Source organism: Limanda limanda, chromosome 14, assembly GCF_963576545.1.
Source record: "Limanda limanda chromosome 14, fLimLim1.1, whole genome shotgun sequence".
Lineage (NCBI taxonomy): Eukaryota > Metazoa > Chordata > Actinopteri > Pleuronectiformes > Pleuronectidae > Limanda > Limanda limanda.
Genome location: NC_083649.1, coordinates 22,570,498 through 22,595,125, shown reverse-complemented (window position 1 = coordinate 22,595,125; position 24,628 = coordinate 22,570,498). Strand labels below are relative to the sequence as shown.

Genomic DNA, 24,628 nt, shown 5'->3' with positions numbered 1-24,628 from the left:
TCTCTTCTCCACGTGCATGTGTGCAGGATTTATCGGCCTTGATGTCGACCAGACTTGGCATGTCTGCATCTGCAGCTTCACCTGTTCTGTTATTATCTTTATGTCTCTACTCCCAGATCCCACAGAGCGTGCTCAGGTTGGCACAGACCATGGGAACTGCACCTAAGGGGGATCGCAGGCTGTGAGATGATGGATGATTGAGAAGGGGCGCTGAAGTTCTACCTACAATTCCAGCCTGTTGGCTAATTCCTCAGACCACTTAATGTTTTCATCACTTTCTAAAGCCAACGTGCCAACCCTGACGCCTCAAGGGCTCGGCTTCTCGTAACCTGAGAAACATAGTGCGGGTGGCTGCTGTTGTAATTGTCCTGTTTTTATAGCCAATGTTTGCTGAGACCCGGAAAATGAGTGGTGAAAAGTGTGTAATCTGAGGCCTCTGTTTTGTGTACACAAGGCTCTATCCATGCATGTTGCCAGGTGATCTGTCTCAGCTCTTGCTACGGGGAAGATAATGTGCGCTTGTTGCCCAATCCCAGCTTCTATGTCCCTGTCAAGACTGCTGTTGTCTTTGAAAGACTGTTGGGTTAGCTTCATGTTCTGCAGTGACACTGAGTATTGTGTGTGAGTTTTTCTTCCCTCTGGGCTACAGTTGTCTTTATCCCTGAGTCATTTAAACCACCAGATTTCAGTCAATCAGATTTTCAGTTTTTGTACTCTGACACAACAAACACATAAGATGATCTGTATCTACAGTAAAAACCAAAAAAAACAAGATTATCCCACAGGTTAGTTCATGTTTGGTTAACATGACAAAAATTACACAAACGAAGTGGAAAAACGTCAAACACGACCAGTACTTCATGTCTCAGCAGAGAAACTATTTCTACAGACCTTTTGGTGTAGGCTAAATTTATGACATAAATGGGCCAAAGACTAAGTCCTGGGGAACCTCACAGGTACTGTTAATAAAACTCCCATTTCAGTTTGTAAATCTAAAAATACTGACATCTACTTTCCGATAGTTTACCAAGAGTATGTGAGCCCTCTTTAACACATCTTTCTAATATTTTAGGTAGTGAGCCATTGGACAGTGTTTAGATCAATACATACTCTCTTTGTTTATGCATTCTTTACTATTGCAGTTAATGATTCCTCCATCAGTGGCAGGAAGTTCAGAAGTGTTTTCATCAGTATCTACTATAATGTATCAGTGTCTTTGTTTAAACTTGTGAAATCAATGTCTAGTTTCATCAACATGGATAACTTATTTTCATTTTATGTGCCAGCTTGCAGAGACTGGCTTCAAATTTGTTTGACCATTCACTCGTTTCTCATCTCTTCCTCTCATAAGTGTCTTGTGGCTGTGTGACATCGTGTCGAGTCCTCTTTTTGACTGAATCGATGGCTCTTTTTGAGAAATATCCACGATATCTCAGCCCACTGTAAACCTGTGGTGTGCATGTATCTCTAGAGTTAACCACTGCACTGTACAGACATGAGTCATTTCCTCTACTCCCCTCTCGACTTCTCTTGAATTCAGAGTTCAACTGGCACCTCACAGTTTAAAATGATGGATGAAGGCAGTCCCTACCATCACGAGTCATAGGAGCTCAGGAGAAGGAAACCAGCCGGGGGGCTCTGACTCCTGAGGAGGAGCCCAACAGGAGGCACCAACAGCTCTGAGATGAAGCTCTGATTGCCTGTTTTCTTTCTCTGACAGGATGGGACACAGCCTGCTATCCAAACCTCCGGCCTGTAAACTGTAGAGTGGTAGTAGTTAGGATAATTTTCACTCCTTACAAAATGAATGAGTTTATTTCAGTCTGTAATAGAAAATACAGGTCTTTCAGTTTTCTGGGGGCATATTTGACATTCAAAGATTCTAATATCCATCACAGTCCGGTAAGGTAATTTCATTTGTAATATGGGATGGCTATAAACTCACTGACTATAAGTGTTAGACTATAAGTCAGCTAGTTTGACAACGAGAAGTAATATGTTTTCTAAATCAATCTCAAACTAGGAATTCTTGTTCTCCTGCTTCACTATTCCAGTAACATCTACAGAGGAGGAAGGTAGATGAGTTCACTGAGGCACTGCACTTCAGAACAGTTCTGAGGTGCCTTTTATTTCACTGGAGTTTTTTCCATTTTATGCTCCACTACATTTCAGAAATATTGCAGTTCTTATGGGATACATTTTCAAGGAGTATCTACATCATAATTCTATACACATTATTCCAGTTCTAGGGAAAAGTAATAAAAAAAACCATTGCTAAGATTTCATTAACATACACATACTGCAGTTGTAAGCAGACTTAAGTGTTTTTTGTTACTGTAACTCATCGTATAATTTGAGCAGCCATTAGTGGATGTTGGTGTACAAACAGACAATAAATGACAATGTAGTAAAAAAACTATTTTAATAGGTTGCAAGAAACTGGCAACCTGTCCAGGGTGTAGCCAGCCTCAAATCCACTGTCAGCTGGGTTTGGACTATGGCTCCTTCTGTGACCCTCAAAGTGATACAGATATGGATGGATGGATGCATGGATGGATGTATAGGTAGATGGAAGTTCATAAGAGAGAGTTGATGATAATTGTTGAGTCACTCTCTCCTACAAACTCTTCCAAGGGTCGAGCAGTGATGAGGTGTCAACTGTAAGATTATCTTAATCTAAAAAAAAGCAATAATTGAACTGACTTAATAACCATTAGAGCTTTCTTCTCAATGCTGCAGCATCAAACATGTTGCTATATAGTCCATTGCTAGACTCCGCCACTCCTCAGTCAGCGTGGCCGTTTATCTGGACAGATCAGTGATCGATGAGTGTCTCAAAGATTTCTTCCTTCCTTCTTGTCAGACAATGTGTCTGGTTTCCCCTTTGTTTGATTATGTTAGGGCCTTTTCAGTTTGGCTGAGTCATGGCTCACTGCTCTGTCAGGCCAATGACAAAGCACAACCAGCGAACACTTACAGAGTTGATGCAAGGCCCTTATCAAGATGATCAGTATAGTATTAAATACAGAAGGATTGTCAGTGGCTCTGAGCTCTAAAATGAAAAATCCAAATATATATTTCAGAGCAAAAGTGTCCTTTTCATTTCATCCCTAACCCCCTTTACTCATCTCGGTTTCATTTGCTGATGATCTGAGGGGAAACGAACTGCCACACAGTAACATCTGTTCTCCACTCTGTGACTGGATGTAGAGAGAATCGAGCTCATGCTCATGAGTGCTGTTTTTCTACCCACTCTTTTCTCCCTCTCCCCTGTTGTTAACCTCGCAGAACTTGCTGGACAAGATCTGAGCCTGCGTCTCTCAAAATATTAGGCAAGCAGCAACATGTGCACGGCCTCGGGGTTAAAATATGTATGTGGGCACACTCAACATTCACGAGGAAGCCTGTAAGATTTATGGTTAACTGAAGGTGAACTGAACACACCATTTGCCATGTCACAGAAAGTAGATGATTGAACCGAAATGTAGAGCAGCAAGATTAAGTAGAGTAAAACATTTGACATTGTTATTATACTGTAGATGTAGATATGAGTCTACCCAGCCCATAACCAATTACTCATCGCATTTTTTCTAATTGCCCTTTGGTCGAAGTTCATGAAGAGGGAAAAGTAGTTTCCTGAAAGTCTTAAGGCTGAGAAATAAAACTGGATGTGTTGAGGTTAACATCCACAGTGAGAGAAAAGTATCTGTACAGCAGAACCAAGCCTCTGTCACCAGACAATAACCAGTGTGTACAGCCACTGTGTCAACATGTGTCCCTGCTGTGTGTTAATGGAGCAGCTTGGGGACATGTCTGGATTTGTTTTCAGGTGACATCACTCTTGGCAAACTTGATTCCATTCCTTTGAAATAATTTGACGTGATCGCGATTACAAATGAAGGCTGATCTGTTGACGCAGCATTGTGTTATATGATGTTGTTCGGGTTTATAGCCACAAGTTAGCACAAGCACTCGTACCGAGGTGTAATTTCTTTGTGAGTTCTGTTGGCAGTTCGACTTCTGAGTGTCGTTTTACTGCTAAGACGTCCAGTTAGACACCCATTAGCATATTTATTAGCTGCAAACTGTTTTGATAGCATCTTGATTCTGGCAGCCCGCACACACAAGGCCTCTGTGTAACTGAGCAATTAAAACACACAATGAAAGAGGCTGTACAGCTGCCAAAGCAAAGGGCCTGTTGGGCATATTGTGGACACGAGGTCCGACAAGCATCTCGGTTTGTGCTCACTGCTCCAGGACGTACAGCAGGCAGATGGAGTGCACACCATTTAGAGAGTGTAACCTGTGGGGTATCGCAGTATGGTGTATGTTTTCAAAGAAGGATGTATTGTTGTTAGCATGTTGAGGTGATAACCAATTATCTTTGTGACAAACCTTTAAACAATTTTTTATTTTAGTTCTATAATCATTGTTATGAAACATAACAGCGGTTTTGGTAGCAGTTGTACTACTGCTATTTGGCCAGGAGATGGCGCAAAGTCTTTGTAAGTGCTGATTGTTTGTCCAGGGGATTGCTGTTACCAAGTTACATACAGCTCTGAGTGCTATGATGAGAGACCAAAATTAAAAAACAATCATCAATTGCATTTTTTTTGTGTAAATGAACAACAACAAACGTTATTAAACTATGTAAAATCATGTGAGGAGCCACTTCTCTTTGCATGTCCAAACATTCAAGAAAAACTGAAAAAGCACAGTTGCAGAATGGTCTTATTGTCTGTTAGACTGCCCTAATACACAACAGCACATGACACAGAACATACACAATATTCACAGAATAAACACAACTGTATGTAACTGTACCTGATTGTACCTGTACCTGACTTGTTAGTAATGACGCCCACAGCCATACCCGAGCTTGTACTGTGGCTATGCAATTTACATGACAGTTGCTCAGTGGTTTGCATAACTTGCACAGTGCCTGACAAAAATGGCCTCAATGCTAAATACTGACAGATTCATGAAAGGAGCTTGTTTGATGAGTGCATACAGATGCGTTTACTTTCAAATAATATGGATGGCCTAACTAGACCGCCTCTCACTTATCATTAGAATATGTCATTTTGAGTTTATAATACAGGAAATATAACATGTAAAAATAAAAATGTGAAGCCTGTGTTCCCTTTGTGTTGTCACGAGCCAGGAGAGTCAGCTTAAATCCTTATTGGATGGATGACAACCTCTGACAATGTCCCACATGTAGTACTGCCTTTGTGAAGTGTATGAACCGCTTTGACGTTTATCTGTGTTAGCATAACAGACCTCTGATGGCCAGCATGTGACAGAGTAACAGTTCCCAGAAGGCACAGATAGGCCTGCAGCAGGGTCACAAGTGATGAGACCGCTGTTTGCTGTAATGTGGGGTCCCTGAGCAGCTCCTTCAGCAGCAGACTGTTACACCCACGGTGTAAGAAGGAGAGGTTCCGCAGGTCCTTCATCCCGGCTGCAGTCAGGCTCTACAACACCAGCACCACCTGATAATGTTGTAGTCCCTGTCTATTATCTCTATCTCCACTCAACCTCTCACCATAGCTGTATTTGTATTTTTATTTTTCTTATTTATTTTTTATTTTTTACTCAGATCACTACTATGCACAATAATATTCAACATTTTACATCTATATTTATATCATGGTCACTTATAATGGTTACATTGCAATATTTATATTTTCCATTATGCTATCTTGTAGTATTATTTATATTATGGTCACTTACTTTTTAATTATTTTTAATTATTTTCTGTATCATGGTCACTACTGTTGCAATATTACTTATAATATTTTTGTTTTCATTGCAATAACACTTACATCATTCCACTTTCTCCATAGTACCTGCTTTTGCACAGTGTCTGTTTTGCAGGTTGTTTTTGTTTTTGTTTCTGTACTCTCATTATGTGTAGTTTAGTAGTGTACATATTGGGATCTTTTTTATTGTGCTTCGGCACTGTTATTTAAATTCTGTTTTTCTCTTATTTTGCTGTAACAAGTGAATTTCCCCGTTGTGTGGATAAATAAAGAAATCTAATCTAATCTAAAAAGATCACAGACACCAGCCGTCATTGCCGTTACAAATATTATAGATTGATTTTTGTTAATTAATATAATGGCGTGCAGTGTATTTGTATCTGCGACCCCACTCCTACGAATACCACTACTAGTAAAAGTAAATTGAATTTGCAAGACTAAAGTTGTTTAACTACATTTAGTTATTTTAAGAATTTCTGCTAAATCATTTCAAAACTCTGGACACCCCTGAGTACATTTTGATGCGCACAATTATCTTTTGCTTAAGTTATAAATGGACCAATAAACTCCTAGATGACTAGAATATTTTCTGCTGGGCTCATTGCCCTCTCCGTGTTTTCTTCAGAGTATAGAATTTGATCATAGAGGCACATTTCAGATATTGCATAGACTCATTTTCAGCCAATCAAGTTTTGTTTTGGATCATTTATCTAAAGAATCTAATCATTTGACACAAATAAAGATGAGTGGAGGGAGACAGACAAGGGAGCATTGTATTATCTTAAATAAGACAAGACCACGGCTATTTCTCAGGAGCTTAATCTAAGAAGTATGAGCAAATCTCAGAATGATCCTAAAATTAGCTCAGTTATATATTGGAGAGACAAAGAAGAGATCTTACTTTGAATGTTGATTTCCTCAATTTCTCCTAAAGCTATTAATGGCGGTTCCTATCAGGGCTTAACCGGGAACCCCCCACGTGTGGTTCCAATGTTATGTAGAACTACAACAATGAAAGCCTGTGGCTGCATGTGTTATGTAAACCAAAGACAAACTGTTACCGCTGTTTTGTTGTGTAACTATATATTAATTTAGTTATACCCAATTAACTTTCCTTTCTCCTTTCTGATGTGGAACTGTTTTGATGACGTCAGGAGGACTTACTTCGGTTTGATGTAGGGGTGTTCACGCGGGTACTAATATCACACGTGGATTGTTGCACGAAATTAACTAATTAAAACGAAATATTTTAGTGTATTTAAATATAATAAATAACGTGTCCTGTTTATTGTGTTAAATCGGGGGCGGAGTGGTGAGCATTCAGACCGCGGCTGGTTGTGAACACCCCTTGGATGCGGCAGTGGTTCAGTCGGCTGAGCGGCTCACAGCCTCCGGTAGCTTCTCTGTGGATTCACAGGGACGCGCAGCGCTGTGTGTGCGCCCACCGAGGCGAAGGAGACCCGAGGAGTCCGCGCTCCACCACAAGCTGGTCCACGGAACTCTCGACCCCCAAGGTGAGCTCCGGTAGAAGTGCTGTCCTCCAACATGGAGGCGCCGTCCTCCTGCCACCCACCTCGGGGTTTGTCAGCGTCAAATAACGGTCACGAATCAGCCCGAGCGGTCGGTGGAGGATGCCACTCTCCTGCTAGCTTAACTTCTTGTTAGCAAGCGTTTGTTGACCGGAATACAGCTGAGTAGTGTATGTATCAAAGGCTGCACGTATACTTGTTAGTTAGCGTTAAGTATGTGGGTGTAGGTGTACTTCAGAGTGCTCACAGGCGAAGCAGCATTCAACAGGCCTGGAGGCAGTCGAGCTGCGGACAATGAGAAATATACGCAGTGGTGAAGGTTAACTACACTTGTGAATCCACCAGAGGGAAGTTTCCCCCCCTCTGGGTTCATTCCCACTGGTTATTCTCTTGAGCCACTGTCTAGTTTTTGACAGTATACTCAACCCTGTATCATGGTGTCTTTACTCTAATCTCTTAGATATCGTGTAAGGACAATAACACCCAGTTACGTACAGTTAAAAAACTCCCTCTATTGTCGTGGTTTCACCTTCTCAAAAACAGCAGCAGCAGGAAACCTTCCTTTGTCATCTGTGCCATTCACAGCGGAGCGTGTCAAGGTGTTTTGTTTGTGAAACCTGGTTCCCCTTAAATAACCTTTTTCTTCTACAACTAACTTTGACCTCTTCAAGTTGGAGGACAGAACTTGGGGACCTTACATTTCCGATGAAAACAGTGAGGCCTCAGGATCCCTTGTTTCACAAATGCAATTGACAGCATTGTAGATGCAGTGTGGCATATTCTGATTCGTGATAGAAAAAGATGAATGATACAGATTTGACGTTGTCATACTAAGTGTTTACTGTTGGAAGCCACATCTGAGCAGTCTCTGTCTGGTGTGGATGTTAAACAGTTGATCAAATGCTTTTTCCTACAGCTGTTCTTTTAAATCGTCAGTTAATCAGGCCTACTCATTGCGATTTTTAATCTCATTTTCAAAAGAGACCTGAAAAAACAGGACACATTCAAAATAAGCAAACATATACAAAGCAAGTAAGAGTTACTATCTGCTGATGTGTTGTTGAGGCAGCATGACAATATAGACATTCTAAATGTTTTGAAGTGGATCCTTTCTGGCTCTTCGCGTCATTTTAAATAAACCAAAGTTAGCATTCACCAATTTTAAATGTGAGTCCACTCTTGAAACATATATTCTTCCCGTTTTATTCTTGCTGATTCTTTGATTATTGCTTATAAACTCAGATGATGTCAGATCTTGTTTAAAATCTTGATAGGCTTGTTGCCACAGTGATAAGAAGCAGTCTATCTGTTCAATCTGCAGTTAGCTGCACTATTTCATCAGCTCATGGGGTAATTTATCCATGACATCACTGACTGAAAACATAGAGAGGACACAGACAGAGCATCCTGGTAATTCATACCCACAACTTCCACATCTTAATTTGAGCCAGTGACCTCTCTCCCACCTTGTTTCCTGTCTGCCTCTTCTCTATCTCTCCCTCCCGTTAAGGAGACAATGTCAAAAATGTAAATAAATCTCTAAAAATGGGACACTGCCATTTCTTATTGACTGTATTATGTGCCAAAGACAGTATGAACCCCTACCCCCAACTGGCACCACCAAAGTTGCATTTTTAATAAGTGTATTTGAAAGTATGACCTAATTAGCAAAGCAGATCTTGGTGGTTGTGTATGCTCATGTTGTTTAGCCGTGTTCTCTTTTTCCCCTGAAGCACCATGGATGAAGAGCAGCAGTTTGTGAATATCGATCTGAACGATGACAATATCTGCAGCGTCTGCAAGCTAGACACAGTGACGGGAACCTTATCTTTCTGCCATGTCTGCTTTGAACTCAGCATTGAAGGTATGGAACAGCGTCTGGGGTACATGTTGTTCGTTTGCTCACTTGAGTGAAGATAAAAGTGGTGTGGAGGAAAAAAACGTGCTCTTTTTAACTACTGAATGAGCGTGCCATGCTTTAAACTCCTGAATATGCACACACACACAGACACACACATTCCACATCTTCACTGATGTCTGTCTGTTGGGATTCAGAGTTAAAATCTGTCTTCACCCCCAGCAGTTCATTACCTTCACATTAAAGCAATACTCAGTGGATAGATCAGTACTTTTATCTGGATCACAGAGTAAATCACATCTGCAAAAACATCCATTTCTTTTTGATCGTCACTTCCCATCATGGCAGATTTGTGCTCTCACCAGGAGCTGTAACAGAGCCCAGGAGCCGTTCAGATTTGTGGATGTCTCAATCGACTGCTGCCTACAAACACGGCTTTTATCCTCTCCAGTACCAACTTAAAACATGTATGTGCAGGGGTAATGGGCCTGTCGGACCAAAGCCCTCACTGCAGCCGGCCGCTGTGATTCGACCGTTTGATGTTCCACTCCAACTCAAGAGCGTGTGTTTGAAGCTTTTCATCCCTTAATTAATGGGTGGCCTATTTGAAGAAGAATGGGAATTCAGAAGGGGCTGGATATACCTCTTATCCAGCACTTGTCTCATAGATATAAAAGCCATTTTCTGCAGTAGACTTTGAGTGTGCGCAGATGCTATTGGTGTATGAGTGTGTGAGATCTCCAAGAGGAGTATCTCGTTTGTTTGTCAGCAGGAAAAAAATGCACTTGCATGAAAACTCATAGGTTTTATTCTATAATGGTTTATAGGTACTGAGTGGGTGGATATATTTGTTTACAACTTTGTTAAGAGTTTTGAGCCCTACTCTCAGTCAGACAAGCATTGTTAGAACATTGCTTATTAATGAATTGTATATGCGTAAGTGCATGCAGGCTCATTAATCCTTTCAGCTGAAAAACTATCATGTAGATGTTAGAAAGCTGCAGCATTGATTTGCTGAGTTGTACATAGACTGTAAAACAAACCTAAATATAACCTCATCCTGCTCATTAAAAAATAAAAGCCTCAGTAAAGCATTGATCTGTACAATAATGTATCATTTAGTAGGACTTAGTTTGACTTGTTTACACATTGTGTCCCCCAGCAGCCGGATGCTGCACATACAGTTTTCTGGGTCCATGTAGAATTTTCCCTTTGCTATATTTTCCTATCCTATTTATATATTCAGTTGAAATTTTGAGGAAAATATTGACATGCCACAAAGGCAGTGGTTGCTCCATTTAATGCTTCAGCCATGATGCTATGTTCAGGTAGGACACAATCAGCTCGTTGGGCATTTACGTAAAGGTCCCCAAAGCTTTTCTCAGACAAGACTTCATACTGCATCAGTAGAGTCATGTGCTTCTCGGGGTTGATATATCTTATGTGGCAATAAAGGGGAGGTTATGTAACTGTTGGGTCTGGGGGGGAAAGAGGGTGCGGGGGTGGTCGCAGACAAGCATGTGTAGCTGATGCGGCTGAGCGTTTCATTTGTGGGAGGGGAGCCTGCTAAGCTGCATGTGCCTCCATTAGGCTTGATGAGCCTCGGGCCAGGCCGTGTGGCGGCTGACTGCTCATGCAGACTCTATTGCTGAAACCCTCATACAATCTTTGCAATCCGCCATTATATGAGAAGAGAGAAGCATTCCAATCACCACACAGGCAGAATACAACAAACATATAGTGGAAGGATGATCTCCTGTTGCACACACCACAGACACACACAACCTCCCAGTGTCTTTCTGTTCTAAACCATGTCATGCTCTCTCAAAGGTAAATTCCTGCCACTGAATATTCATGGCCTTCTTGATCTATGCTGGTTTTGAATATTTATCAGCTTCAATTGTGGTAGAATTGCTTCTTGTTTTTTGAACAAGGAGAATATATTGCAATGCACATATTATGGCTGCGTCTTGCATAATGACCCTTTGTCTTTTTTCGGTCTGCATGATTTGAATTCAAACTAAATGATCAAGTAAATTGGTTAAAACTGTTAAGGAAATGTCATCACTGATTCAAAATGTTCATGTGTGACCTTGTATGCCTTTGCAATAAAATGGCTCCCTACTGTTTTGGAAACATGGCTGAATTAGCCTGTTTTTAATCTAGAGAGTGGGACAAGCTCCAAGGTTAAAGAGTTGTTATAGTCGAATGCAACTCAATAGTTGCTTTATTTGACTAGCTCACCACTTATTGCAGTCTTCTTTCAAACTTCACTCTTCCAGTCTGCACCTCTGCAAACACAACCTGAACTCATCCCTCATGACATCAGGATGTTTGTCCAAATCCTGCTTCATTGACTCTTTTTACAGCTGGCATTAACACATGTCTCATATACAGATTGTATCTAGATGTGATTTTCAATTGATTGCATTCATACCTGGTATTAATGTTTCTCCAAAGAGAATGGAAGAAGATGGTCGCCATTTGCGAAGCTTTGTTATTGTGTTTTCGTGCTTTTTGGTTGTGCTCATCTTCACTGCACCCACAGGTGTCCTGAATAACAGGAGGTCTGGTGGATTGACAATGCATTTGCATTGACACTTGTGTTCAGTGTTGTCGCAGTGTGTCCCTGACCACAAATGAACTTTGGTATACTGAGTCACAATCTGTCCTCAATGCATCTCAGGGGCATTCATGCCTTTACTTATATATATAGCTCTATAAGACTGCTATCTGATCCCCCAAAACAAATGTTAATGCCAGGACGAGGTGTGATAACTGAACAAAACATAATAATCATGACGCGTAAACTATAGTTCATATTTTGAATTAGTGGAGTTTCCTTAAAGTGTCTTTCTTTTTTTTCGAATCTCTGTTTGTAAGTCTACATGGGGTGTTCTTACTTACACAGTGCTAAGTTAGGCAGTTATTGTACATATCTCAACTGAAACACCAAGACGCTCAACTAATAATATAAAATATCCTTCATATATCATAGATTATACTTATATATGTGCTTGGAGCCAGATGTACATGTTGACTGGGTGCAGAGTGGTAGTTTCAGCCCACAGTACCAACAGAAATAGAAGAGACGGCTTTTTGAAACAGGATAAACATTCAGGATGTGCAGCTTTTGTTGTCCCTCCAAGTGGTTGTTTCCTGAGGAAACTGCTTTGGCCTGTGTATGTGCTGGTTTCTTCACAAAGCAGAAACTACTGTAGAAATGTGCCTGTTTATATATTGCTCAACATCTGCCTAACAGGGGATTTCTCTCATTCAGAGCTTGCTTTTCCTTTCTTTTTCTTCCCACACCATCTGAGCTTTGTGCTGGTTATACAGCCTTGAGCACCAAAACAGTTCAGCAGATAACAAGAGGCGCTACTGCAGTCACACTACTGCAGATAATTCTGCAAAGTAGCTAAGAGAACTTGACCTCCTTTCCAAACAAGGCTTGGGATGTCAGTAGGGGTGCAACGATTAGTCGACGTCGTCGACAAAAATCGATGACCAAAATAGTCGCCGACGGATTTACTAGTCGATGATTCGTTGGTGACGTCATAGCGCGTGTTTCTCGTGCCGCGCAGCGGAACTAAACGGCGTTTTACCGGAGGTGCTGATGGAAGTAGCTGAGGAGTGAGCCATCTCGCTCCCTTCCTATCTCTGAAAGTCGCGCATGTGCAATAGCGACAAAACATGGACCGATGTCGGCGTCCGCTGCCGCGCGCAGTCGCGCACCAGGAAGTAAAAAGTTCGGGAGAACTTCACTCTTAACAGCCCGAAAAAAACTATCTGCAGTATCTGCACAGCGGACCTGCTCTCGAGGGCAGCAGGACACGCGCATTTGAGGAGGAGGCACGTTTGACTTCGTAACGGAGACGACGCGGACTCGCCTCTGTCAGATGTTATATATAAACGTTTATACCTGCGCGCAGGATTCTAGCATCCATTACAAAAATATGGTTTAAACTTTTTTTTAACGAGTTTAAAAGCGAAATATTATCCTATTGCCTGACAAACGTCTTGTTTTAATCAAAATGATTTAGTCTGAAGAAGACTGTAGTTTCGTATGTTTTTAATAATGTTATTTTCCCTGTCCTTTTTTGTTAACACGAAAAATGGATACTTGAATTTTAATTTATTTTTAGTACCAGCACTTGGCCTGTTCTTGGTTCACAGTAAAAAGGGAAACTTAAATTTAAATTAATATTTTTTATTAGCACTTTGCCTGTCCAATGGACAAAAACTTGATTTTTCTTTGCTTTTGTGTCAACAGTACCCTTATATGCAGCAAAGTTTATTAAAAGACATTTTTTTTAATGAAGTATCAATCTTTATTGTCTTTATTTTCAATCAGCACATGCCTTGAACAACCTCAAGCTAAATTGAAAAGCTGCTTGCTAAATAATAGCAATTGAGAATTTGTGTCATTCATAATCCGATTAGTCGATTAATCGTTTCAATAATCGGTGACTAATCGACTATCAGAATAGTCGTTAGTTGCAGCCCTAGATGTCAGCAGTCCAAAAAGTGTATTGCTGGCAAAAATGTATGTGTGTGTATGCACAACATTTATATGTTATATCCTTTATTTTGTTGGATATGCGATTCAAATTAGAGTTGGTCGTACTTACTACACCTGATAGGCAAAAGCCTTATAAAGGAATTGACCCTCCCCCATAAAATTAGGTTATTATCTATACTCATGTCAGTCAAAACACCAATGATGTCAGTGTGTTTACAGAAACGTACAGTAAACTTGCTGGTACAGTTAGATTTAGGTCCTGGTCTCTTTGCAGTATTCAAAGCATCAACATTTTATTATATTATTCATCAATATTAAGGGTCTAATTTCATCAGACTTAAATGTTTGGATGTTGCTACTCAGTGAAGAATATTTTTTTATCAGGACTGTAACTGTTGGTGAACTGGCCTCGTTGGATGTGATGAGTTGTGCTTTGTTGAACACATAAGGGATGTGGAGCTATAGTAAGAAAGTACCGTGACCTTTAGCCTCTCACACGTTCCCTCAGTGGTCTTTTGGCCGTCTCCTTGTCAGACAAGACGTGTGCTGAGCGGCACGGTTCAGTAAATCCTTCTTTATCTGTTACATAATGCAGACTGAATGTTTGCTGAGGCTTGATAATGTACTCAGCTGTGTTTGGAGTGAAAAAAAACAGAAAGTTCCTACAGCCAGAGACTGGAATGATGCAGTTGCAGCTGATTGTGGTTGCTCTACAGAGACCATTGTAAACAGCTCGTTCATTGTCAGTGAACTCTCCACCCTGGGATGTATAGAGAGGCCCAATCACGCTGCTGCGTGTGGAAGGCTCGGTAGCTGTTCAATTGAACACAGTTAAATCCCTGAGATTTTCTGTACCTACTGTATGGTCCACACCGCTGCCCCCCCCTCCTTTTTGTGTGTAGCTGTCACAGCCTCTTTTTCACAGTTGTCAGTTGCCCAGTATATATAAATAAGTTAACTCATGGAGTTAATCAAGTTCTACACTTACTCAACTACGTACTCTGAAATACTGAATGTGATATCTGGCCAATGTTAGCCACTACTTTTTTTACCAGAGTGACATGCAGGGTGGTAATGTCCGACTGCAGAGGAGAGGAGTATAGCTCTGTTACAGTTCAGTTCACCATACCACACATACCTGCCCTGGAGGATACACCATGTTTGCTTTCAAAAATGTTAAAATAAAGATTTTCTTCCTGGAAAAGGAATGATAATATAGCTGTATTTATAAATTATATTTTGTCCAAACATTCAAGCTCATGAAATGCTTTGCAGAATATCAATTATTTTCAAAGTAAGCGCACTAAAACAAGCACATACTGTTACTTGTCAGTTTTAAATTGCAGAATAAATTGTTTTTTTTCACTGCAGAGATATTCATAAATGGCTGGGTAGTTATGCTTAAACTCCATAAAAGATTATTATCATTGTAATTAGAATTATTCATGATGTTTTTCACAATATTAAGATTGACAATAATCAAGAGCAAACACAGTAGTTATCCTATACTGTCTGTCATAATAAAATGACTGACTTGTTACTCTTTTTGGAATGATTTGGAGAAGGCAAATTAGAGAATGATATTTATATAACAGGCAGACTCTACATGGCTATCAAAGATCGTTGCCTATTTTATTGACAGTATTTTTCTCCTGTGAGTGGTGTAGGATTCTCTTTCCTTCTTCCAGTTGCTCATTCCTCCTTTTATTATTCTAATCATGTTTCAGAATTACCTGCAACTGCATGGGTCCGTCGCTGATGTGAGAATTTACTAAATGAATCTCAGGAGTTTTTCATCTGTGTTGGCTGTGTCTCTACTGTGCCAGTGCCGTCAGGTTCTTTACTTTAACAAAGGAAAAGTGAATAGTGTAATTCTTCCAGACTGTAGCAGATAGTAACTGTGTTGTTGTACTTTTCAACTCTGTAATGACAGCTAATCTGAAGGTTGTGGAGGGTCTGCAGAGTTCAACGGCTGGTTTTGAATTGACTTCTTGCTGAGTTGACCATGTGCAGCTGCCAACAACATATTGCTCTAAGCTTTATCATGCTGATCGGTTGGACACCTTACCAGCGATGACCTCTGTCCCCCTTGACACTGGTACCATTTCTCAACTGTCAACTCAGAAGTGTGCAACAAACAGTCCTGACACTCGCATGCTGTTCAGAGCAAAACCACAAGTCTGCAGATGGCTGCACAAGGCATGATAAAAACATTTTACTTTGTTCACTTTATAGTAAAGCAGAGCAGTGTGTGTATTATGATCTGGTAGCATAAATCAAATTTTAAACTTTAGGCAGAGCTTTTTCCGTGATGACAAAACCAAGTTGGCAAAGAGGATGTTTGAGTAAAAACTGGAAAACCGCGACCACTAAATAGAGAGCAAGTTTAGTTGGAACAGAGATATGTCTTGTCTCATCCTGTGGATTTGTATGGCGTCTGTATTGTGTTACCATAAATAATTATCTAACCTAAAGGTCATGAATGTGTCTCTGAGTTATGCTGCTCCTCTAGTTCTTAAGATTTCTGAGCCTAGATTCTCGGATTTCCTTTGGGACTACAACTTGTGATTTGGTTGGCTCTTCCACACCTTTTTGATTTGACTGATCCTGGTTAGATTTCAGGTTTTTATAAGCATAGTTTGAACATAGCATCAGGAGTATTATTTCTTGTTTCAGTTCATTCAGCCTACTTTGTTCTGGTTTGACTGAGGATCTGGGGTTCCTGTTTCTATTGATGTATAATTATTCATTGCTCTCAAGAATATGTAAAAAAAAAATCTGTGATTCCTCCACTGGCAGGATCCTACTCCGGGACTGCCTCCTTAGAAAGGGCAGGAAAGAACAAGCTCACTGGTTGTCAGCGTTGCTGGGCTCAATGTCTCTCATTGCGACTGCTGAACAATGTGGATTCTCCACCAGTGAATAGTGCGTGTGCCTGCACTTACGTATGTGTGCAGCCATGAAAGGCAGTAGTGCTAAGCTGCTTAGCTGTGAGGGAGGTCTTTGGCTGGCCATGCACTGCCCTGGTTGTGGGCCAATGATTTTCCTGCTAGGCAAGTGGTAGCCAGTGTTTTTTTGGTGGTCTAAAGACAGAGACTGATCAGATTATAGAACGACAAGCAGAAAGCTCCTGCAGCTACTAGACAGGCATTTCATTGGCTATTCATTAGGCAGTATGCACACACAGAAGTCATACAGCAAAGTTGAACTGAGAACAGACATGACATACCGAGGCAATTTTAATTATTTAGCTAAAAAAAATGAGTTTGCACGAACAGGCTTTACAATCAACATACAACATCCTCTTTTCTAACATCCCAATTTAGATAAAGGAAATAACTCTTTAACTCTCCCTTGAGCAATTTTGTTTTAGTGATGCCTGCAGAAGTAAAAAGAAATACTACTTCAAAGAAATCGGCAGAACTTCCCTTTGTGTGGTGTGTCTGTAAGCTTAAGTATATCCTGTAGACCACACTAATTGTTAGGCTTTGTGTATGTACTGTGGTCAGGTGGTGTTGGGTGGATGACATTAGGACCAGACCATGTTGTCTTCTGGTAATGTGCTGAAAGAGGCGTTTGAGGTAAACCTACCTAAGTGAGCTCTTGTATGTAGATGAACAACGGTGACTAATCTCTTCACCTCAGGTTCCAACAAGTACGTCCGTCTGATGAGAAATGTCTGCCGTCAAACCTAAACCCCTGTTCAGCACACTCTCACTTTAGGGCTATTTACTGTCAGTCATACACACTTTTTACTCTCATCGGCTTTTCACCTTCAGCTTCCCTTTGTTTATCAAGCTCTGACCCACTTTAGCTTGTTTTAAATTGGTCCACCTGCTCTGTGTTCATTTTGTCTGTCCAGGCTAAATTGGTCACAGTGTGACCAGTTTTGACTGGATCCAGGAAGCATCTCGACTTCCAAGGAATGTCATAATTATATAACATCAGCCCAAGTACTGGAGATGATTTTTCAGTTTCCCCTTTTAAATGAGAAGGTTTGTTTTGTTTTTGGGACCAAGATTCATCCTCTGTTGAATTGGGAATACTTGTATCCTGTGTCTGTGCTTATAGTAGATAAACAAAAGACAAAGTGGACATTTTTTTACAAACTGTGCTTATCATGTAGTTTGAGTAGTACAGGTTAATTAGAAATTATAACAATTGATATAAATGTGAACAGAGACAACTCTGTGCACCTTCTCCCCTTGTTGCTCAGTAAAAATATGATTTATGTGTTTGTGTTGAGACTGGGATGATGTATTATCCACCCACTGTCTCAACACTACTGGCTAATCCACTGCACACTAAGCAGCTTTCACAGAGAGATTGTGATAAGTCAATCTGCCAGTTTTACTGAGCTTTCATTCTAATTTACATTTATTTGCTGTGGCAAGATCAATTGGTCAGCTTTTGAGATCACTGCTTAATTTTCTGTCATCTATTTTAGGTACTTTTATATGGATTAGGAATCCTGGATCTTTGAATCTACTGTATGTTTGCTCTTTTGCCTTTGACAATATTGACGTACTGCTTTTTGTCTGTGTGACTGCAGGTGTCTCCTCTGCCACCTTGTTACATTTAAAGTCCCTACGTGGCCACAGAGACTGCTTTGAGAAATGTCATCTCATCGCCAACCAGAAGCTGTCACGTTCCAAGGTCTCCCGAAGTGCCTACGAGGGCATGAAGCTGGCCCTCAGCCAGAAACTGAACCGCATCATCCAGTATGCCCAGAACAAAGACTCTGTCTCCACCAATGGCCTCAGCAGACGAGGGACCAAGCTTCTTTGTTACAGCCAGCAGAGTGACTGTAAGCTGCTGCCACAGTCCGATGCCCAGGTCCCTCGCTACACGCCTTGCTGGGACATGGGCAAAGCAACAGGGCTGCCTGATTACACCATGGGGATGTTGGAGTGCCACACAGTGGAGGAGCTTGGGCTCTTACAGGAGTCACAACCTAAGGTTTGGACCAGTGACAGCAGGCGAGGCCAGCATGGGCGCAACCAGCCATCAGGAGGGGGCCACCAGGGCCCCAGCAGAGCTGAACGTGAGCACATTTAAGATGAATTGTCTTTTCGCTTGATAGGGACAGTGAAGACGGACAGAAACCAGTGGTTGGATATAGTTTAGTGAAAATAAGTTAAGTAAAAAGGTAACTTTAAACACATTACAAACTATTCACAAAATTTTAACATGCCTGTAATATTTCAATATATATTGACCCTGGATCATAACAGTAGTTGAACATTATGATGTTCTGGACCTTTTGCTTGAGCACATTTTCTCTATCTGGATCTCTCTGAATTTTAATTGAATATCCCTGGTATGCAGAATACAACCACAGAAATGGATAACTACTCTGTCTGATCTCTTCTGAGATCTCTAAAGCCTGAGAGCAGTTGCTCATTAAAAGGCAGCAGACAAACCAGTTACACATCACCAGGAGAAACATTTTACCTGGTCCTTCCTTTATCTTCCTTTTGCGGTATCTCCAGAGAGAAGTACATTTTCCTATAACCTTGAGATATGTCCTCGGCTGTCTCATGTCTCATCACTACTAAAGCTGCTTAGGGCTACAGATCCTGCAGGAATGTGAGAGAGCCTTCCAAACTATACTTATAAATTCTTTGCTATCAAAATAAAAGATGACAGGCATCTCACAGGTATGCAGTTTGCATGCATTTGTGTGTAAATCACCTTTAGCTTGTCATAAACCAACAGCGTGCACTGCTCTGAACATCTTAAACCTGCACATATACATGAGTCAATCATTTTAGATGTTTTGATGAGTATGTCATCATCAGGTTTCTTATTGCTTTGCTAATAGCTGGTTAGAGTCCGTGCCAGTCTGTGATGATGCTGTTCTGCTCGTAAACGCTTCGAAATTCTCTTGGAGCTCCTCCGTGCAATAACACATGTCTCACAATATTCCTGTATTCTCAAATTTTAAAAGGTTGTGAACAAATTCAAGGCAATAGTCCCGAAGTTGTTCCATATTATACAGATGAGACATGAAGAAGTTACACGAGTTGACTGTAACCCTTGTAATTTTAATTGATAAGTAACTTGTGGCCAATCCTCACTATACAGTCTTTACCTCTCATGCAAATACAAAAAGCATTTTTTCTCCCCTTCTTCTAGTGACCAGAATGAGTGTAGACGAACTCCATCAGCTGAATTCCCAACTACTGATGCAGATTCAAAGTAAGTCAATTATACTGGCATTCATCACACTGTCTTAACGAGTCCAACACATTCAAATATAAATATTCTCATTTAAAAAAAATGTAATTGCTGTGTTCTGGAAGTGTCATCTCTATTAAATCTCCAAATGAAAGCTGCATTAGTGAAGAGTGTTTAACTCACCACACAGAGTCTGAGTGTGAGCTCACAGACTCAGAACATCAGACTCCATGATGCAGGGACACATTCACACTGGAAGTCTTCTCGTCAACACATTATCTCCTTCCATGTGATTAGCTGTGTTGGATTGTGTAGTGTGCTTGCTCATGCACACCCTACCTGTCTGCTGACTCCATTATTCATCAGTCAAGCCCATTGTTTGCAACTAGGGCTGGTAAAACGTAATCAACATCATCTATTAGGTATATATACGTTTTATATACAACACAACTTTTCTCACATTTACAGTAATCTAATTTTAACCTGCGCTGCTTTTCTCGTCTTTACGATTGTAAATCCTGGCAGTTCATGTCAGAGTTTACATCTCTCATTGAGAGAAAGTGGGAAGAAAGATAAAAGTTAAAGCTGTTTAGTACTTAATATTTGCTTAGATTGTTTATATGTGTAATGTAGTTATATATATTAAGGAAAAGATGAAGTTCCTGTTCCTGTTAAAGAGTTCAGTGTAACTTCAGTTCAAAGTTTCTGTGAAATTGCACTAATTTTACCCTAAGATGATTAGGTACTTTAATGGAACGAATTTTGTTTTGGAGAGATTTTGTATGGGACTGTTAAAGGCCAAATAGCCGTTCTGACTGGGCTATTTTTTGTTGTGGAATAATGACTTGCAGTGCATACTTTGTTTTTGTCATATTTGTATTTAAGATGATTAAATAAATATGAATTTTATTTTAGATTTTTTTTAAATCGAGTAATACAAATAATCATTAGATTGGTCGATTAAACGAATAGCAATTGTGAGATTAAACGAAAAAAGAATAATCGATAGGTGCAGCCCTATTTGCTACATACAACAACATACAACAGCTATAATAGAAACATTTTATTTTAATCAACAGAAGTTTTATTTTTATCTCACTAAGGTATTGGGTAGCTCATGTACTATTTCCATCATGGAATGTTGTTCTCAGAGGGTTGGCACACGAAGTCCCAGTCATTTGAGGCTTTCAGTGCGAGTGATCAGATGAGTCAAATGGTCATTCTGGCCAGTATCAAGAGAGAAATCAGACCAGTGTCTACTGGGTGCCTGGTCTGCAGCATTCTCATTCAGCCTTCAGGAGATGTCAGTTTTACATATTTGTATTACTTTATCCAGAACATATGGGGAGGTTGTTTCTCATTAAACATAATTTAGTGTGGACCAGACAAGCCGAAGATTGTGCTTGTTATACTGGTGGTTTTTCCAGGACCATAAACTTGTATAAATTAAGATTTATAAGATGCATAAGACCTTGAGTAAAGCTGTCAGATTTCTTTTTTTCTTTTTTGTGGGAGCGCTCTGTTCCCGTTGTGTTGTCTTTGCCCTCTGCTCCTTCAGTAATCACTAGTATTGATTTTTCTTTGTCATGTTTGTTTCTCTTAAGTGTGTCTCCAGTTCGCACCATTTGTTTGGCTGTGTATAAGTTGACCTTATGTGAGAAGGAAAACGCTGACTCACATTTTCCGCCTCTCTGTCTCCCCACAGAGGTCTTCGAGGGGCTGACCGTGGCCGTGCAAGAGAAAGACTCGCTGGCGTCAGAGCTGCACGTGCGGCACATTGCCATCGAGCAGCTCTTTAAGAACTGTGCCAAACTGCCCTGGCTGCAAATTAGCAGAGCCGGGGTCAAAGCCAGCAGCAGCAGCAGCAGCGGCCCCGTGGAGTGAGGTGGAAAACCTGATACTTTTCTGCTGCTAGGAGGAAGCCGACAGAGACGTCAGCATGCTGGTTGCAGTGAGGCGGAAATTTCCGTTATCTATACTGAGTGACTGCTATGACACTTTGGTGACACTGAGCTGTGAGCTCTGCACTAGAGCAACATTAAGGGCTGGGTTGACAAGGCCTATGTTTTTTCATGGTTGCAGTGATAATACAAGGATTAATGGTGGGGTGCAGTTTGCTGCTGGACTTATAGCTGAACATCACCTAACTAAGAGTACCTTTGATGTATGTTGACACCAGGTGGGGCTCAGAGTCCAGGCTACAGCACATGGTCAGAAAATGTACTTACATGGTCTTTAAAGAATAACTTTCAAGGTTTTTATCTTATCAAACAAACAAAAAGGTTTGTCTGCATAATTTTACATCAACATTTTATGTTGCTTTTACTTTCTTCTGATGAGTTGGATGTCAACCATTTCAGTTTTCATTTAAAGTCAGCACTGTTAAACACTCCTTCAAATGTTATCTGGTGGCTTTCTGCAGAAGTGAGCTACAGTATTTTGTAACGAGGCGTGGGTGAACACTTGAATACTGAAGCACATTATGTCGATGGTTTCCATCACATTAACCATCAGCCACTGCCAGCTCTAGTGTTTAATTACTAGTCTTTTGTAAAGCAAAATTTAGCAATATCATGGCTGAAAACACGAGTTCTCTTCTAACTGCCAAAGTTTTCATGATACTTTATGAAAAGTGGTCCTCTGAAATGTTATATAGATCAGGTAGGTTCAATGGTAGAGAACTTCATCTGCTGGAGAAAATGCACATAATGATACATACTAAGAAAGATGAAATGTCTTTCTTTTGAATTATAGAAATATTCTAAAAAAAATTGCAAGACAAAGATGTTGGCAACTGAAATCAAGTTACATTTGGAAAAGAGCAGGAATTAGACAACATCCAAAGGTACCCTAAAGCCTCAGTGCAACAACAACACATCAGAGACATGTTAACTTTACTAGCTGAGCAGGTTTCTGACTGTGGGTTTATTCACTATTTTGGGAGTGTCCATGAACTAATACTGTCAAGCAGCACATAGAAATATCAGTTAACATACCCTCCCCAAATCTCAAAGATAGGAGGTATTTTTTTATTCAAACCTATTATTGCTGGTGATATTTACTTGACATTTAGTGCAGAGCTGCTTGTTGTCCGTGGTATAGCTGTTAAGCACAAGTCATTTCTGGCTTTACACTGAAAAAGCACTAGTGAAAGAAGAAGCTATTGAGAGAGAAACCCAGCTGACAAACCAAAGTCTGTATTTGTGGTGTTTCGCGTGTGAATTTTAAGCTTTGAATAATTGATCATATTATAAGAGAAAGATGAAATACCAAACTGTGTGATAATGAACTTTAGGTTTTAGTCTAAAAGGTGTGGATGTGGAAACGATTTGTTCTCCCGAACACAATGTGTGCATTTTATGATTTGATTTATTAATCTTGAGTTTTTTCATATTCAGTGTTCTCATTTGTTGCCCTCTCTTCTTCATTAAAGGATCCCAGCTGAGGTCACAGCAATACAGAAAGGGCAGTTTGGTCTCCTGTGCCTCCGCAAGTCTATTATTTTTTAATAAAAGGAGACAAAAAAGGACGTAGGGATGGTTTTAACAACCTGGAGTTCTGCTTAAAGTAGTTTATTATTCAGGAATCCTATGCAAGAAAGACACAAGTAAATCAGACGCCTTATTAAGTAGAAACTATGATAAAGAATATTGGATATCTGAGTTTTCCTCAGAGGAGGTCAGAGCTACCGGTGTATAATAAGCTGGAGGTAAAACAAGATTATAAACAGGTTGATAAATAGAAGAACTCAGCTATGTCAGTATATCTCTTTGCGCTCTCTTTGTAAGAGATTTAATGTATTTGAGCCCTTTAGGGTTTGAAGTTAAACATTTTTGCTCAATTTAAATTTTTCAGTTTTGGTTTCATTTTGATAACTGTTGTAATTGGTGTGATGAGAAGTCTTCAGTTGTGTGTTTTCTGTTTGTGCTTTGAATATGAATGCTGTGTGTTTTCTCTTTTACTGTGGTTACATGCCTGGGCCTGTGCCTCTTTTTTTTCATCATCTTTTACTGGAGGTGTAAACATACCTGTATGGCTTCCACCTCCTTCTTTTTGGACTCACTTGACTTTTTTTGATCTTTTGTTTTTCTAATGTTGAACAAGGCTTTTTTAATTTGTGTTGTGTGATGTTTTATATTCTATTTATTGTGTGTGTTCTTGGACATCACACAGGCTGTGTGATTTGTGCTTTAGCGACTTTGTATTTTTTGTAAAGATATTCCAATAAAGTGAAATTATTTTTACAACCTGCTCAGATATGATGGTATTTTCCCAATAGTGGAATGGAAAAAGAAAGATTCTACTTCAGCCCACGGATTCCTAGCAAAAAAATGTGACCGAAAACGTCCCCTAATGGATGCTAATTTAATGTATGTAATGTAATTGACTACACAGTATTTAATATCCACTGTTCACGAAGATGGAATATAATGTTTACAGATCAGCCACATTGTGTGGTATTGGCCCCACACAGCCCTGTAGACTTAAAGATCTAAGTTACATTATTACTATAATTACTGAAAACAGTGTCAACATAAAATGACTGCAGATATTCAGGAAACATTAGGTTTCACTATCATTTCTTCTGATAATGACTCAAAGGTTGACTTTAGTTTTTTTTTTACAATAGAAATTACATCGATGATGGCGTTTGGTTGCTGTAATGTGGCATAGAGGTTTAGTGCCTCCCTGTGGTCAAAAAGGGTTTACAAGTTTAACAGCAAATTATCCTGTGGTTTTGTTGTGTGGTAAACTAATGGATGTGGTAAGGGTT

At 40.1% G+C, this 24,628-nt stretch overlaps 1 protein-coding gene across 1 annotated transcript; it reads left to right on the top strand.

The window, feature by feature from the left end:
- Positions 1–7,214: 7,214 nt before the first annotated feature.
- Positions 7,215–24,060, top strand: c14h21orf91 (chromosome 14 C21orf91 homolog). The gene is made up of 5 exons (XM_061085841.1): positions 7,215–7,279; positions 9,028–9,158; positions 18,227–18,718; positions 19,813–19,875; positions 21,560–24,060. Exons 2-5 carry the CDS (start codon positions 9,032–9,034, stop codon positions 21,736–21,738), a joined length of 861 nt encoding a protein of 286 aa, XP_060941824.1. The 5' UTR covers positions 7,215–7,279; positions 9,028–9,031; the 3' UTR covers positions 21,739–24,060.
- Positions 24,061–24,628: the final 568 nt, after the last annotated feature.

Bases quoted from the DNA above. Each gene is read 5' to 3' on its own strand.
- c14h21orf91 (XM_061085841.1), top strand. From the start codon at position 9,032: ATGGATGAAGAGCAGCAGTTTGTGAATATCGATCTGAACGATGACAAT. The intron at 9,159-18,226 runs GTATGGAACAGC...GTGTGACTGCAG, and splicing joins CTTTGAACTCAGCATTGAAG to GTGTCTCCTCTGCCACCTTG. The intron at 19,876-21,559 runs GTAAGTCAATTA...GTCTCCCCACAG, and splicing joins ACTACTGATGCAGATTCAAA to AGGTCTTCGAGGGGCTGACC.